The sequence below is a fragment of the Oncorhynchus mykiss genome, chromosome 12 (genome assembly GCF_013265735.2).
Source record: "Oncorhynchus mykiss isolate Arlee chromosome 12, USDA_OmykA_1.1, whole genome shotgun sequence".
NCBI classification, from domain to species: Eukaryota; Metazoa; Chordata; class Actinopteri; order Salmoniformes; family Salmonidae; genus Oncorhynchus; species Oncorhynchus mykiss.
Genome location: NC_048576.1, coordinates 39,809,748 through 39,826,584, shown reverse-complemented (window position 1 = coordinate 39,826,584; position 16,837 = coordinate 39,809,748). Strand labels below are relative to the sequence as shown.

The following is a 16,837-nucleotide window of genomic DNA, read 5'->3' as shown; positions in this document are numbered from 1 at the left end:
CAGCTTGATGTTCTTTACCATTCGGCCATCAGATTTGCCACCAATGCTCCTTATAGGACACATCGCTGCACTCTATACTCCACTGTAAACTGGTCATCTCTGTGTACCCGTCGCAAGACCCGCTGGTTGACGCTTATTTATAAAAACCCTCTTAGGCCTCACTCCCCCCTATCTGAGATATCTACTGTAGCCGTAATCCTTCACATACAACACCAGTTCTGCCAGTTAAATTCTGTTAAAGGTCCACAAAGCACATACATCCTTGGGTCGCTTGTCTTTTCAGTTCGCTGCAGCTAGCAACTGGAACGAGCTGCAACAAACACTCAAACTGGACAGTTTTATCTCATTCTCTTCGTTCAAAGACACAATCAGGGACGCTCTTACTACTGACAGTTGTGTAATGTATTGTTGTCTCTACCTTCTTGCCCTTTGTGCTGTTGTCTGTGCCCAAAAATGTTTGTACCCTGTTTTGTGCTGCTGCCATTTTGTGTTGCTACCATGTTGTTGTCATGTTGTGTTGCTACCATGCTGTGTTGTCATGTGTTGCTGCCATGCTATGTTGTTGTCTTAGATCTCTCTTTATGTAGTGTTGTGTTGTCTCGTCATGATGTGTGTATTGTCCTATATTTATTTAATATATTTTTAATCCCAGGCCCCGCAGGAGGCCTTTTGGTAGGCCGTCATTGTAAATGAGAATTTGTTCTTAATTGACTTGCCTAGTTAAAGGGTTAAAAAATGAATAAAATATCATCAAGTCGCCGGACCCCTGAGTAATTGCCACTGAGGTATAAAAGAACTGGAGACTGCGTCCAAGATGTCCGTTGTTTTCAACTAAATCTACTCACGTTTGCATACGTCGATTCTTGGGCCGTCTAGAGTATATCCGGGTTGCATCTGGTTTACACAGCCCAATATCACATGCGCACTAGCAATGCTGGGACCTTGCCAAGTCTCTGACAATTTACACATCTAGAGGTCCAAAAATACATGCTACTGTGGCCTACAAGCCTACAATGTGGGTTTATGTGTTTCCATTTGTTGTCTTGGCATACCAACTCTGACTTTGTCATGCAAATAATAAAATGCTTGTTTGTCAACAAAATCCAAATAACGGCATAAATGCAGCATCATATGGAAAAGTGAAAGGTGGGAAACGGCTCATCTCAGGTTGATCAGCAGCAGATGTTCAGTCAAATTGTTGATGCATTCAAATGTGTGTCTTGCCTTGCCTCACAGTGCTTTGCCCCTGTGTCATCCTGTCATAGTCGTTCTCCCCTTGGGCACAACTGCTCTAGGACCTGCTCTTTCTAAACAAGTGTTTACTTTAACTGTTCTGAGACCTGCTCTCTGTGTTTTTCTCTTCCAGCCTCCCTGCAGGTGGAGATCACCCCGATGCAAGGAGAGATCAGTATGGGGGAGTCAAAATTCTTCCTCTGTGAAGGTAGGTGTGGTACAGATACCATCGCCTCCACAACAGCAAACCCACACTTAGCTACTGTATTCGGGCAGAGGATTCCAAATAAAGTGCAGGTGCTACAGCAGTTTTCATGGATGCAGTAGCATGGGCTTCCCGGGATGCTAACCTGCATCCCCCCCCCCCCCCACTCCTTCTCCCCCACACACACACTACTGGCAGACTGCTGCAGGTCAGCGTCCTGTTGTGGAATAGCAAAGACAGAAGAGAGGCTTAACATGTCATGGTAGAAAGATGAAACCATCTCACTTTAATGATGTTTCCTTTGAATGAAAAGAACTGTGGCCAGCTGTGTACTTCTTTTGCAGTAAAAAAGTCTGCAAAATACTGTTTTTCTCAACACTTCTTTATTCCATTATGAATGAGGAGGGAGTGAAAGAATCCAGGACACGTGACTTTGCTTTGCCCTTTCAAAACATCAATGGTGGAGAATGCGATAGAACTTCTCAAGTTTTCATTTGTAATTTTATTTTATTTGAGGTAGTACATCATCTGAGCAAATATGTAATAAAAAATGCATGGAGTCCTTGAAGCAGGTAGCCCTAGGGAATGCTGGTCTAGTATTAATCCATTTGTACCAAAACAACGTTTACTCGGTCTAGTTTGTCAGGATATTCACGTCTTTGTTAAGCGTGAGATGTTGTGACATTATGCCTACTATACTTTTTAGGTTTTATCTCATGTTCATGACAGATGACTTAAACAGCATTAGGATGGATGTTATTTTGCTAAGTAGAGAAGCCTGTTAACCTTAAAAAAAACTATAATGCATACCTCAGACACATCTCGCAAAGCAGCACATTCTTCTCTGTTGTCAATCATATTAACTGCTGTAGACACATAAACAGTGCATTCGCACTCTACTCACACGTCCACCCTGCCTCTATTCGTCCCTCAGTTGTCGGAGATGTAAAGGACATTGATTGGTATGCCCCGAATGGCGAGAAGCTCCTACCGAACCGACAGGACATCCTCGTGAACCGCAACGACGAGTCCTCGTCCACTCTCACGATCTATAACGCCAACGTGGACAATGCCGGCATCTACAAGTGTGTTGCCAAAAATGGAGACAAGGAGTCTCAGGGCACCGTCAACGTTAAAATCTTCCGTAAGTTCCCTCTCAAACTGCTTGAAACAAGGTCCTATTCTTCATTGTACTTTAGCGGATTACCACTAAAGGAAATCCTCTCACTGTATATTTGTGCATATTTGTGGAGTGCACAATGTAATTTTGAAGAATGTAATTTAAAATGATCTGCATATTCTGTTCATATTTGTTTACTTCAATTGGCCTCCCACATTATTTATTTACCTTTATTTAATCAGGGAGTCACCATTAAGACCAGTGTCTCTCTTTGTGAGGGAGCCCTGCATATGCAATTGCATAAACTGCATAAAAAAGCAAATACAATATGAAACAAATTATAATAAAGCACAACACATATTGCACAGACAAAGACAAATATACACAATACACAGAAAACACATTCAACTAAAACAAACACATTCTTCATTATAAAAAAATCCTCTGTCCTCTGCCTGAACTGCCCTAGGGACACTAAAGCATCTATTCGAAATGCGTTTTGGAGATCATTCAAAACATGTGGATCAAGAAATCTAAAGGATAACTTACTTAATTCTGTGAACGCCAAAGGGGTGTCCAGAGTTAACCAACCTTGTGAATGGGTTTGATAACTTGTCATTTTAAATTTTAACAGTGAAGTTAGGTAAGTCAGAAGCTTGTGGAGCAGGGCATTGTAAACAAACAGAGCATAATTATGAAATCTATGTGAATTCAAAGGTTCAGCACAACATTTTGGGAAAGAATACAGTGATGAGTAATAAAACTGTCTCCTGTAATTAAAAGCAAAGGCCGCTATGAAAAACATCATCCAGGAATTTAAGAGTAGAGGCAACTGTACTTTGATAAATAGTATCACCATAATCAAGAACATACAAAGGTTGACTGCACCATCTGCTTCCTACTAACAAGAGAGACTAGATCTGTTTCTCTAAAAAAAAAAGCCCACTTTAAATCTTAGTTTCTTAAAACCTGTAAGGGATCGATGTCCCTATACTGGGACGATTGAGTTAACGTGCGCTGATGTGATTAACACATCAGTAACAGCAAACTTTCCAGGACATAGACATGTCTTACATGGGCATAAAGCTTCAATTATTGTTAATCTAACCGCACTGTCCAATTTCTTTAGGATTTGGCCGTGTTGGCACAGTTATCATCTGAGACAGGTTTAGCTCAGAGTAAATATATTTCAGCGTATCTGACCCTGGAGTCTTCTAATTAATATTAAAATTGACCATAATGAATAGTTCAGATTACCATACTTAAATTTCAGATGAATTGGTTAAGAGCACATGAGGGAGCAGAGGGAGGGTGATACACTCCTACTAGTGTCTGCTGGTTATTATGACCACGGCCCACATTAAGAGCGAGCCGATCAAAACGCTTAGGGACAGAGGTAGCAAGAAATACAGAAACATCAAAATTGTCCTTTGTAAATATGACAACACCCCCACCCCCAATTCTGTCTAATCTGGAAACATTATAAACTGACAGACACATCAGCAAGTTTCAGAAATGACCAGAATGCCCACATTGGATCGATTCCACCTTTGAAATCAAACTTCTTGCATTTACATTAACAAATCCAAGACCGCAGCTGCGGGACTTAAGGTCAGATGAAGTCTCTAATACAAGCATGCTATGATCAGTAGGTAACCCCTTATTTGAAAATGCCAAAGGATTGGTTTGAATTGGTATAGGTACAAGATTGTCTAGAACTGAACCATTGGGCTTATGCATCGAGCGAGGACGTGAGTTAAAACAAGAGTCAATGAGGGTTACCTGTTGCAGGTCTGCAGTATGCTGATAATTTATTGTTGGGATTACCTGATACTGACTTGGAGTGGTGAGCAGGTCTTGGAAAAATAATATACGGTATTGTTGATTGTATCTTTGCCCTAGTATCATTGTAATGGTATCCAACATTGTATCTTCATTTAGAGAACCAGCATATACAACTATACTAACTGTATAGTATGAAGTATATTCTTTCTGAACAGATGGAATGCCACTACAGTTAGCACTCTTTCAAATGCATAGACTGGGTAACAAAGAAAGTGCTTGCCATAGAACATGTTGGTTAATTAAGTTTGTTGACTGGTTCAGGAAATCCAGTTGACGGTGGACTTCTATTCTTCTCCCCTACAGAAAAGATAACCTTCAAGAACGCCCCTTCCCCACAGGAGTTCAATGAAGGAGATGACGCTGACATCATCTGTGACGTCGTCAGCTCGCCTCCTGCTGACATCATCTGGAAGCACAAAGGCTCAAAGATCCAGGTTGCAAAAGACGGTAAGGCTTGTGCACAGTTCGATGTGCCAATGTGTGGGTTGCCTACTGCCAGAGTCATGCGGCTCTCCCCTTTACCATTTTTTTATTTTTTTATTTGCTTTCATCTATCTGCCAACTTTTTTTCATTCACCCCCCCACTCACTTGCTCCCTCCCTAAGTGCACAGCCCTGCCTTTTGGTAATTCAAGTGTTCTGACATAATGGATGAAGAGAGAACAGGAAACAAGATATTTTTTGATCAGGAGGAATGGTTGTTGTCGGTTGTGAAATAATTTTTGAAGGGTTCATATTTAGACTATTTAGTCAAGTCGAGTGGGATGCTGCCTGAAGGATTTTGTTTCTCTCCATATTGCACTATTTTAACCTTAGAGGACCCCTCCCTCTTGCAACCACTGGGAAGCAAAGGGTGACCGCAGCGCTCTGGTGTGTGGTGTTTTCTTGGACCCTGGATGGGTTGTGTTTTTCACTGGAAAACCACTAATTGTAGCCCAGATTGAAACCCATACTGCTTATGTATATACCATTTTCCACATTGCTCCAGTTAACCTTTTCCTTATCAAAGCTGCATGTGCTTATAGCTCAAATTACAAGTATTTTTCATGAAAATATGTGTTTCACAGCTCAGAGAGCTATTTAAAAAGTCGAATTCAAAGCTTTTGCCGAAATACACATTCAGTAAACCAGATATACATCTGGCACCGCTTCAGAAGAGGGTTAACAGAACACAGTTGCCATACAATATTTATACGCTGGCTGCCAGATGTTTGAACTTAGAGGGTTCATAGAATATTTACATAGTAGAGCTTTGATGACGCAATTCAAGAAGTAGTAGTGGTTTCAGCATCTGTATGTTTACATTACCATGTTTTACCACATTTACTACAGTATGGATATAAAGGATATAGAATTAGACACGTATTCTCGTATACAACGCTGTTAGAGGCACCATGTCATGGCAATGCTCTGTGGAGCAATGTAAAGAAATATCACAGTGAAAAGTATGGCATTTAATTTTTCTAAATAAACATTGACATAGGTAAATAGACATTATTTCAGTTGATGGAGCTTTCTTTTGATGAATTTATGCCACTAATATTACAGATCAATCTATTTCTGATGGTGAGTTATGTACCCTATCATATGGTCCTATTTAAAAAAAGGTATGTTCTCTCCACCCCTCCTTATGTTTCCAGCCACCAGAAATAACTCATGCAATGCATTTACATTGTTAGCTATATTGCTGCTGAGGATACAGCATTCCTCTGTAACGGAGACCATGCCTCCTGAAGTCGCACAGTATGTGTGCTTTTACCATGTTGCCTTGTCTTAAACCTACACCACCCACTGTTAAGGATGAATGACCCTTCTCTGTTTCCTTCTTTTGCGGTTTTTCAAAGTTCGATTTAAGATCCTGACCAACAACCACCTCCAGATCCGAGGCATCAAGAAAACAGATGAAGGGGCGTACACCTGTGAGGCTCGTGTAATGACCAGGGGAGAGATTGACCTAAAGATCATCAAGGTCATCGTCAACGGTGAGTACCACATCCTCCCTCTCACCCTACCCCTTGTTCACCGCCTATGCTCTCGCAATGGGATTTGCATCCGAGCACAATTAGAATATAGTGTAGTTATAAATGCAACACTGTGCTGTTATGAGCACCATTACAGAATTATGACAGAGAAAATAAGCCTGTATCAAGCATACAGTAACATGTATTTTCTCCTATCATACTTAATCAACCAGTATAGTGAATCATGATCTGATTATACATTTTAAGACTTTTTACAAGCATATAACACCCTTAAAATGTCTTATCTTAGTATCATCTTAGTATAATTTATTTCCTACTCACGTGTGACCTCTGTATCTTTGAGTAATGCTTGTATCCATGTCTGTCTGTGTTTCAGTGCTCCCTAGCATCCGCACCAGGCAGTCAGAGATGAATGCCACGGCGGACGTCAACCAGTCTGTGATGCTGGCCTGTGACGCTGACGGCTTCCCTGAACCCACAGTCACCTGGGCCCGGTACGTCACACTGACCACCTTGTCTTTTAATGAGCATAAATAAACTGGCTTGTTGTGACTGGTTGAGGAGGTGACTGTGAAGTGAATAAGGGTTGTTTATTTTAACTTTTTTTCAATTTTTTTTGGTCAGCATTCTCATGATAATAGGATGTTAAACAGTATTGAATTATATTTATGTAGTACCTTGAAGATGGCCAAAGCTCATTTGTTTGATATATCCTCAGCATAACTGTTGACACAACGGGCCCTCTAGTATAGTATGAGAATAATTCCAACACTGCTTCTCGAGCTCCTCTTGGAGTGTAAACGAATGAGAAGGATAGGAGGATGAGGAGATGAATCCGTAAGGGCTGGGCCTCGCCAGAGGAGGAAGGAGACAAGCGAGGTAGGGTGAAGGGAGGGAGTAGGGGGGCAGAAACTCCTAACATTCTTTATTTATTTCCTGGCCGCCGACAGGCCTGTCATTTGGTATCCCTTAGAGGCTGCTTCAGGATTGAAGCTCTTAGAAGCATACAGATGTGGGACCGCAGTCCAAACTCAGTGTGTGCACATCTGATTTAGAGTTCAAGGGAGGCTCAGGCATGTCATGGTTCAAAGAGAGTGCTCGGTCAAGAGTGCCGAAGAAATTCCTTAACTTGACATCATACAGTGTATCACCATCCTATGGATGTAGTCCCTTTGTAAAACAGCCATGATGCAGCTATGGTAACAAAGCAGAGCCAGAGAAACAAAGAAAAAAACATATTTTTTTCTGTCCTGGATGTCTGGTCAGTAGCTCTAAAGACATTGGTTTTATGTGTCACGGATCCCTCTGGAACTTTCCTTGCGCACACCTTGCACCTGTTCCCAGTGATTGTATTTGTATAGATGTGCCCTTTGTTCACCATGGTGCTGTCGATTATTGTCACAATGTCCGTTGGTGCGTGTGAGTACCTGTGCTGTGTGTTTTGGCTTTCTTGCCCTTGTGGAGTGCGGAGATGATTACGGGTCTTGTCCGGTGTGTTAATGTGTGTTTGTTATTTATTCAAGGTACTCCTCGCTCTGTTTGGGTTTCAACCCTGTGTTTTTGTTACGTGTTTATTTGGTCTTCGTCCCCGTGCCTTTACACAGCATGCTGTAATTTGGAGTATAATTTTAAAAACTATTACGCATTCCTGCGCCTGTCTCCCGAATCTCTTCATGCCAAAGTGACAGAATAATCGACCATTGAGGGAGACAGCGGGAATGGCCCGTCCGACGACGGTGTGACTGTCCGATGGCGCAACTTCAGCAGCAACAACTGGCCCATCCGACACCACCACAACCGGTCTGTCCGATGCTACTGCTCGCAACTCCGCCGCAACTTCGGCAGCTGCATCGGGTCCTCATCGACCCGCACTGCGTTCCTGTGATCGTCACCAAGACCGGTGTCGTTGCGCTGCAAGCAGGGGGGAGGGTACTGTCATGGATCCCTCTGGAACTTTCATTGCGCAAACCTGGCCCCTATTCCCACTGATTGTATTTGTACAAAGGGAATATATGTGCCCTTTGTTCACCATGGTGCTGTCAATTTATTGTTACATTGTCCGTTGGTGCGTGTGAGTACCTGTGCTGTGTGTTTTGGGTTTCGTGCCCTTGTGGATTGTGCAGATGATTACGGGTCTCGTCCCGTGTGTTATTTATTCAAGGTACTCCTCTCTCTTTTGTTGGGTTTGGGTTTCAACGCCGTAATTTGGGGAATAATAAAAAAAACTATTACGCGTTCCCTGCGCCTCTCCCGAATCTCTTCATGCCAACGTGACATTATGGTTCTGAGCCAGGCCTTTTGTTTACCAGCTGCTCTACTGAGATACGGCCCCCAAAAAGATCATACTTTCAGAGTGAAGACGACTATTTTTACCTTCATGTTGTGGAGACAGACATCAGTGACGTGAACTCTGCATTTCTGCCTTTCCCCCCTCAGTAACAACATTGTCCTTGAGTCGGACGATAAGTACGGCCTGAACAACGACGGCTCAGAGCTGATAATAAAAGATGTCAAGAAAGTGGATGAAGGAGATTACACATGCATCGCCCGGAACAAGGCCGGGGAGAAAGAGGAGGAAGTTAGCTTGAATGTGTTCGGTAAGAGCAAAATAATTACTATTAACTGTGGTAAAATAATGTTGTGTTTTTGCTTTAGAATTGGTTTTACTATAGCAATGTGCATACAAGTAATGTATTCCATTGTCATCCATCAATATATTGTATTTTTACCTTCTCTAGTGCAACCTAAGATCACCTACCTGGTCAACCAGACTGCATCAGAGCTGGAGGAGCAGATCACCCTGACCTGCGAGGCCTCAGGAGACCCCACCCCCACCATCACCTGGAGCTTTGGCCGCAGGATCTTCACAGAGGGAGAGCAGGTACTGGTGTCTGGGGACCAGGGGAGGCTTGCAACCAGGGGCCTGAGCTGTGATGGACAGGGTATGTCACTCAGAGTGCCTACTGACCGATCCATCACTGTCCTGAATATTGATAGGAAACCTAAAAAGCAAGCACAGCTCTATTTCATTCATGGCATTATACAAAACCTGTTCAAAATTAAATTGAGCAAGTCCAACATTAAAAGCCAGTGGACATGTACTAATCTGTCCTGATGGTTTCATGCATTGGTTTCTCCTTCTACAGGAGCCTCTAAACAAGAATTACCAGGTATGATATTCAAATGGTCAGGTAATGAAACTCAATATATGTTGGGTTGTTGTGACTATACACTGTACAGTATATCCACCCAGATTTGATTGAGAAAAAAAATCTGATACAATCGAATAGATCCAAATCCGGTCATCCGCTCGAATTCCTGTAACTTTTTGACCCGCTTAAATTCTGATCTTATCAGGGTTCTGTAGTTTGATTTTGCTTTTTGCATAGTCACTGTGAATGCATAGATTGCACTCAAATCCCCCCCCCCGCCTCTTGTGGTGCAGTTCACATTTTGGGATTGAAAACCAAGCTTTTGATTGTCTTTGAAAGCCCTTAAACAACCACGTCTGAACCAGTGTTCATTTCGAGGCACGTGTTTCAGGGAATGGTCCTATCTGACGTTGCACCGGAATACTGTCATATTCCTTTACTACCAGCCATTCCAAGTCATTGTATACTCAAACAATGAAAGAAATGCAGCAGCAATTGCTGAACCCCAGGTGCAGCTGCATCTCAGCATATTTAAGGTAATTAGTAATTGCGCAGCAGTTGCTTTCCATAATTTCATGTATTCTCATCCAAACAGTCAAGCAATATCCATCGACAACTGCTAACAGCTCTCATCAATATTCAGTCATCAAACCAAATGTTATGTAACTTGTGCCAAATACAACAAGTGTAGACCTTACAGTGAAATGCTTACAAGCCCTTAACCAACAATGCAGTTAAAAGAGATGCTATACACAGGGGGTACCGGTGCGGCGGCACCGGCCAGTCGAGGCAATTGAGGTAGTATGTACATGTAGGTAGAGTTTTTAAAGTGACTATGCATAGATAATAACAGAGTAGCAGCAGTGTAAAACGGGGGGGGGGGGGGGCAATGCAAATAGTCTGGGTAGCCATTTTATAAGGAGTCTTATGGCTTGGGGGTAGGTGTTTAGAAGCCTCTTGGACCTAGACTTGGCGTTCTGGTACTGCTTGCCGTGCGGTAGCAGAGAAGTCTATGACTCGGGTGGCTGGAGTCTTTGACAATTTTTAGGGCTTTCTTCTGACACCACCTGGTATAGAGGTCCTGGATGGCTGGTTCGTACCATTACCATCTGTAGTGCCTTGTGGTTGGAGGCTGAAAAGTTGCCATACCAGGCAGTGTTGCAACCCATCAGTATGCTCTTGATGGGGCAGCTGTTGTACCTTTTGATGATTGAGGACCCATGCCAATTCTTTTCAGCGTCCTGAGGGGGAATAGGTTTTGTCGTGCCCTTTTCTAGACTGTATTGGTGTGCTTAGACCTTGTCAGTTGTTGGTGATGTGGACACCAAAGAACTTGAAGCTCTCAACCTGCTCCACTACAGCCCCGTCGATGAGAATGGCAGCATGCTCGGTCCTCCTTTTCCTGTAGTCCACAATAATCTCCTTTGTCTTGATCACGTTGAGGGAGAGGTTGTTGTCCTCGCACCACACGGTCAGGTCTCTGACCTCCCTATAGGCTGTCTCGTCATTGTCAGTGATCAGGCCTACCACTGTTGTGTCATCGGCAAACTTAATGATGGTGTTGGAGTCATGCCTGGCCGTGCAGTCATGAGTGAACAGGAAGTACAGGAGGGGACTGATCACATCCCTGAGGATCAGTGTGGTGGATGTGTTGTTAGCTACCCTTACCACCTGGGGGTGACCGTCAGGAAGTCCAGGATTCAGTTGCAGAGGGAGGAGATTAGTCCCAGGATCCTTAGCTTAGTGATGAGCTTTGAGGGCACTATGATGTTGAATGCTGAGCTGTAGTCAATGAATAGCATTCTCACATAGGTGTTCCTTTTGTCCAGGTGTGAAGTGCAATAGAGATTGCATGATCTGTTGAGGCAGTATGCAAATTGAATTGGATCTAGGGTTTCTGGGATAATGGTGTTGATGTGAGCCATGACCAGCCTTTCAAAGCATTGCATGGCTACTGACATGAGTGCTACAGGTCGGTAGTCATTTAGGCAGGTTACCTTAGTGTTCTTGGGCACAGTGACTATGTTGGTCTGCTTGAAACATGTTGGTATTACAGACTCAGACAGGGAGAGGTTGAAAATGTCAGTGAAGAAACTTGCCAGTTGGTCAGCGCATGCTCGGAGTACACGTCCTGGAAATCCGTCTGGCCCTGCGGCCTTGTGAATGTTGACCTGTTTAAAGGTCTTACTCACATTGGCTGCGGAGACTGTGATCACACAGTCATCCGGAACAGCTGATGCTCTCATCCATGTTTCAGTGTGACTTGCCTCGAAGCGAGCATAGACGTAATTTAGCTTGTCTGGTAGGCTCGAGTCACTGGGCAGCTCTCGGCTGTGCTTTCCTTTGTAGTCTATAATAGTTTGCATGCCCTGCCACATCTGATGCGTGTCGGAGCCGGTGTAGTACGATTCGATCTTAGTCCTGTATTGACGCTTTGCCTGTGATGGTTCGTCAGAGGGCATTTCTTATAAGCTTCCAGGTTAGTGTCCCGCTCCTTGAAAGAAGCAGCTCTACCCTTTTATCTCAGTGCGAATGTTGCCTGTAATCCATGGCTTCTGGTTGGGGTATGTATGTACAGTCACTGTGGGAACGACGTCATCGATGCACTTATTGATGAAGCCAGTGACTGTGGTGTACTCCTCAATGTCATCGGAAAAACCCTAGAACATTTTGCAGTCTGTGCAATCAAAACAGTCCTGTAGCTTAGCATTTGCTTCATCTAACCGCTTTTCTATTGACCGAGTCACTGGTGCTTCCTGCTTTAGTTTTAGCTTATAAGCAGGAAACAGGAGGACAGAATAATGGTCAAATTTGCCAAATGGAGGGCGAGGGAGAGCTTTGTACGTGTCTCCTTGTATGAAGTAAAGGTGGTCAAGAGTTTTTTTTTCCCCTCTCTGGTTGCACATTTAAACTGCTGGTAGAAATAAGATAAAAGGGATTTAAGTTTCCCTGCATTAAAGTCCCGGGCCACTAGGAGCGCCACCTCTGGATGAGCGTTTTCCTTTTTGCTTATGATTTATTTCAGCTTTTATTTATTTATTTATTTCATCACATTCCCAGTGGGCAATGGTAGCATTGCATTTTAAATTGTTTAACTTGGTTCAAACATTTCGGGTAGCCTTCCACAAGCTTCCCACAATAAGTTGGATGAATTTTGGCCCATTCATCCTGACAGAGCTGGTGTAACGGAGTCAGGTTACTAGTCCTCCTTGCTCGCACACGCTTTTTCAGTTCTAATCACACATTTTCTGTAAGATTGAGGTCAGGGCTTTGTGATGGCCACTCCAATACCTTGACTTTGTTGTCCTTAAGCCATTTTGCCACAACTTTGGAAGTATACTTGGTGTTATTGTCCATTTGGAAGACCCTTTTGCAACCAAGCTTTAACTTTCTGACTGATGTCTTGATGTTGCTTCAATATATCTAAATCATTTTCCTCCCTCATGATGCCATCTATTTTGTGAAGTGCACCAGTCCCACCTGCAGCAAAGCAACCCCACAACATGATTCTGCCACCCCCGTGCTTCACGGTTGGGATGGTGTTCTTCGGCTTGCAAGCGTCCCCCTTTTTCCTCCAAACATAACAATGGTCATTATGGCCAAACAGTTCTATTTTTGTTTCGTCAGACCAGAGGACATTTCTCCAAAAAGTACGATCTTTGTCCCCATGTGCTTTTTTATGGCGATTTTGGAGCAGTGCAGTCTTCCTTGCTGAACGTGCTTTCAGGTTATGTCGATATAGTACATATCAACATATGTCCTATAGGATCTGAAGAAGGTTTGCATGGAGGAGTGGGCCAAAATCCCTGCTGCAGTGTGTGCAAACCTGGTCAAGAACTACAGGAAATGTATGATCTCTGTAATTGCAAACAAAGGATTCTTTACCAAATATTAAGTTCTGCTTTTCTGATGTATCAAATAATTATGTCATGCAATAAAATGCCAATGAATTACTTAAAAATCATACAATGTGATTTTCTGGATTTTTTTCTAGATTCCGTCTCTCACAGTTGAAATGTACCTATGATACAAAATTACAAACCTCTACATGCTTTGTAAGTTGGAAAACCTGCAAAATCGGCAGTGTATCAAATACTTGTTCTCCCCACTGAAGGTACTTTTGTACCTGTTTCCTCCAGCATCTTCACAAGGTCCTTTGCTGTTGTTCTGGGATTGAGTTGCACTTTTCACACCAAAATACGTTCATCTCTAAGAGAAAGAACGCGTCTCCTTCCTGAGCGGTATGACGGCTGCGTTGTCCTGTGGTGTTTATACTTGCGTATTATTGTTTGTACAGATCAACGTGGTACCTTCAGGCATTTGGAAAATGCTCCCAAGGATGAACCAGACCTGTGGAGGTCTACATTTTACAGCGCCAATTGACTCAAATGATGTCAATTAGCCTATCAGAAGCTTCTAAAGCTATCACATAATTGTTGGAAAAATGACTTGTCATGCACAAAGTAGATGTCCTAACTGACTTGCCAAAACTATAGTTTGTTAACAAGAATTTGTTGAGTGGTTGAAAAATGAGTTTTGACTCCAACCTAATGTGTATGTAAACTTCTAACTTCAACTGTTGTTAGCAGATGTTAATGCGAGTGTAGCGAAATGCTTGTGCTTCTATTTCCAACAGTGCAGTAATATCAGCAAGTAATTGAACAATTCCACAACAACTACAGTGGGGCAAAAAAGTATTTAGTCAGCCACCAATTGTGCAAGTTCTCCCACTTAAAAAGATGAGAGAGGCCTGTAATTTTCATCATAGGTACACTTCAACTATGACAGACAAAATGAGGGGGAAAAATCTTTTTTTTAATGAATTTATTTGCAAATTATGGTGGAAAATAAGTATTTGGTCAATAACAAAAGTTTATCTCAACACTTTGTTATATACCCTTTGTTGGCAATGACAGAGGTCAAACGTTTTCTGTAAGTCCTCACAAGGTTTTCACACACTGTTGCTGGTATTTTGGCCCATTCCTCCATGCAGATCTCCTCTAGAGCAGTGATGTTTTGGGGCTGTTGCTGGGCAACACGGACTTTCAACTACCTCCAAAGATTTTCCATGGGGTTGAGATCTAGAGACTGGCTAGGCCACTCCAGGACCTTGAAATGCTTCTTACGAAGCCACTCCTTCGTTGCCCGGGCGGTGTGTTTGGGATCATTGTCATGCTGAAAGACCCAGCCACATTTCATCTTCAATGCCCTTGCTGATGGAAGGAGGTTTTCACTCAAAATCTCACGATACATGGCCCCATTCATTCTTTCCTTTACACGGATCAGTCGTCCTGGTCCCTTTGCATAAAAACAGCCCCAAAGCATGATTTTTCCACCCCCAAGCTTCACAGTAGGTATAGTGTTCTTTGGATGCAACTCAGCATTCTTTGTCCTCCAAACACGACGAGTTTAGTTTTTACCAAAAATTTATATTTTGGTTTCATCTGACCATATGACATTCTCCCAATCTTCTTCTGGATCATCCAAATGCTCTCTAGCAAACTTCAGACGGGCCTGGACATGTACTGGCTTAAGCAGGGGGACACGTCTGGCACTGCAGGATTTGAGTCCCTGGCGGCATAGTGTGTTACTGATGGTAGGCTTTGTTACTTTGGTCCCAGCTCTCTGCAGGTCATTCACTAGGTCCCCCCGTGTGGTTCTGGGATTTTTTTGGGGGGGGGTTCTGGGGTGAGATCTTGCGTGGAGCCCCAGATCGAGGGAGATTATCAGTGGTCTTGTATGTCTTCCATTTCCTAATAATTGCTCCCACAGTTGATTTCTTCAAACCAAGCTGCTTACCTATTGCAGATTCAGTCTTCCCAGCCTGGTGCAGGTCTACAATTTTGTTTCTGGTGTCCTTTGACAGCTCTTTGGTCTTGGCCATAGTGGCGTTTGGAGTGTGACTGTTTGAGGTTGTGGACAGGTGTCTTTTATACTGATAACAAGTTCAAACAGGTGCCATTAATACAGGTAACGAGTGGAGGACAGAGGAGCCTCTTAAATAAGAAGTTACAGGTCTGTGAGAGCCAGAAATCTTGCTTGTTTATAGGTGACCAAATACTTATTTTCCATGTGATTTTCTGGATTTTTTTTCTCATTTTGTCTGTCATAGTTGAAGTGTACCTATGATGCAAATTACATGCCTCCCTCATCTTTTTAAGTGGGAGAACTTGAACAATTGGTGGCTGACTAAATACTTTTTTGCCCCACTGTACCTCATACACACAAATGTAAAGGAATAGAATAAGAATATGTACATATAACTATATGGATGAGCAATGGCTGAGCGCCATTGGCAAGATACAGTAAATGGTATAAAATACAGTATATACATATGAGATGAGTAATGTAGGATATGTAAACATTATTAAAGTGGCATTATTTGTGACTAGTAACTAGTGAATCATTTATTAAAGTGGCCAATAATTTGAGTCTATGTAGGCAGCAGCCTCTGTTTAGTGATGGCTGTTTATGTTTTCAGTCTCTTGGCAGGGTGAACAGGCAGTGGCTCGGGTGGTTGTTGTCTTTAATGATCTTTTTGGCCTTCCTATGACATCGGGTGCTGTCGGTGTCCTGGAGGGCAGGTCGTTTTCCCCCGGTGATGCGTTGGGCAGACCGCACCACCCTCTGGAGAGCCTTGTGGTTGTGGGCAGTGCAGTTGCCGTACCAGGCAGCGATACAGCCAGACACGATGCTCTCAAATGTGCATCTGCAAAAGTTTGAGGGTCTTAGGTGACAAGCCAAATTTCTTCTGCCTCCTGAGGTTGAAGAGGCGCTGTTGTGCCTTCTTCACCATATTGTCTTTGTGGGTGGACCATTTCAGTTTGTCCGTGATGTGTACGCTGAGGAACTTAACTTTCCACCTTCTCCACTACTGTCCCATCGATGTGGATAGGGGGGTGCTCCCTCTGCTGTTTCCTGAAGTCCACGATCTTCTCCTTTTTGTTTTGTTGCCGTTGAGTAAGAGGTTTTCCTTACACCACACTCCGAGTGCACTAATCTCCCCCCTGTAGTCTGTCTCATCATTGTTGGTAATCAAGCACACTATTGTTGTGTCTGCAAATTTGCTGATGATATCGTGCACCAGCGGCTGTTTACAAATACACATAGACCTTCACCCCTTGTCTTTCCAGAGGCTGCTGTTCTATCCTGCCTGTACAGTGTATAACCTGCCAGCTATATGTTATTCATGTCGTCGTTCAGCCATGACTCTGTGAAACACAAGTTATTCATTTTTAATGTCCCGTTGGTAGGATATATGTGCTTTAAGTTCGTCCATTTTATTATCCAGCGATTGTACG

General features: G+C 43.1%; 1 protein-coding gene across 19 annotated transcripts in view; it reads left to right on the top strand.

Moving 5' to 3' along the window:
• ncam1a (neural cell adhesion molecule 1a) overlaps positions 1-16,837 on the top strand; it is a 315,716-nt gene that overhangs the window by 216,905 nt on the left and 81,974 nt on the right. For all 19 annotated transcript variants that reach the window (XM_036937580.1, XM_036937573.1, XM_036937569.1 and 16 more), the window contains exons 2-8: positions 1,367-1,441; positions 2,373-2,582; positions 4,707-4,850; positions 6,247-6,384; positions 6,761-6,878; positions 8,821-8,981; positions 9,123-9,265. In XM_036937580.1, the coding sequence (XP_036793475.1) occupies positions 1,367-1,441; positions 2,373-2,582; positions 4,707-4,850; positions 6,247-6,384; positions 6,761-6,878; positions 8,821-8,981; positions 9,123-9,265 (989 nt within the window). The remainder of the gene's footprint in view (positions 1-1,366; positions 1,442-2,372; positions 2,583-4,706; positions 4,851-6,246; positions 6,385-6,760; positions 6,879-8,820; positions 8,982-9,122; positions 9,266-16,837) is intronic.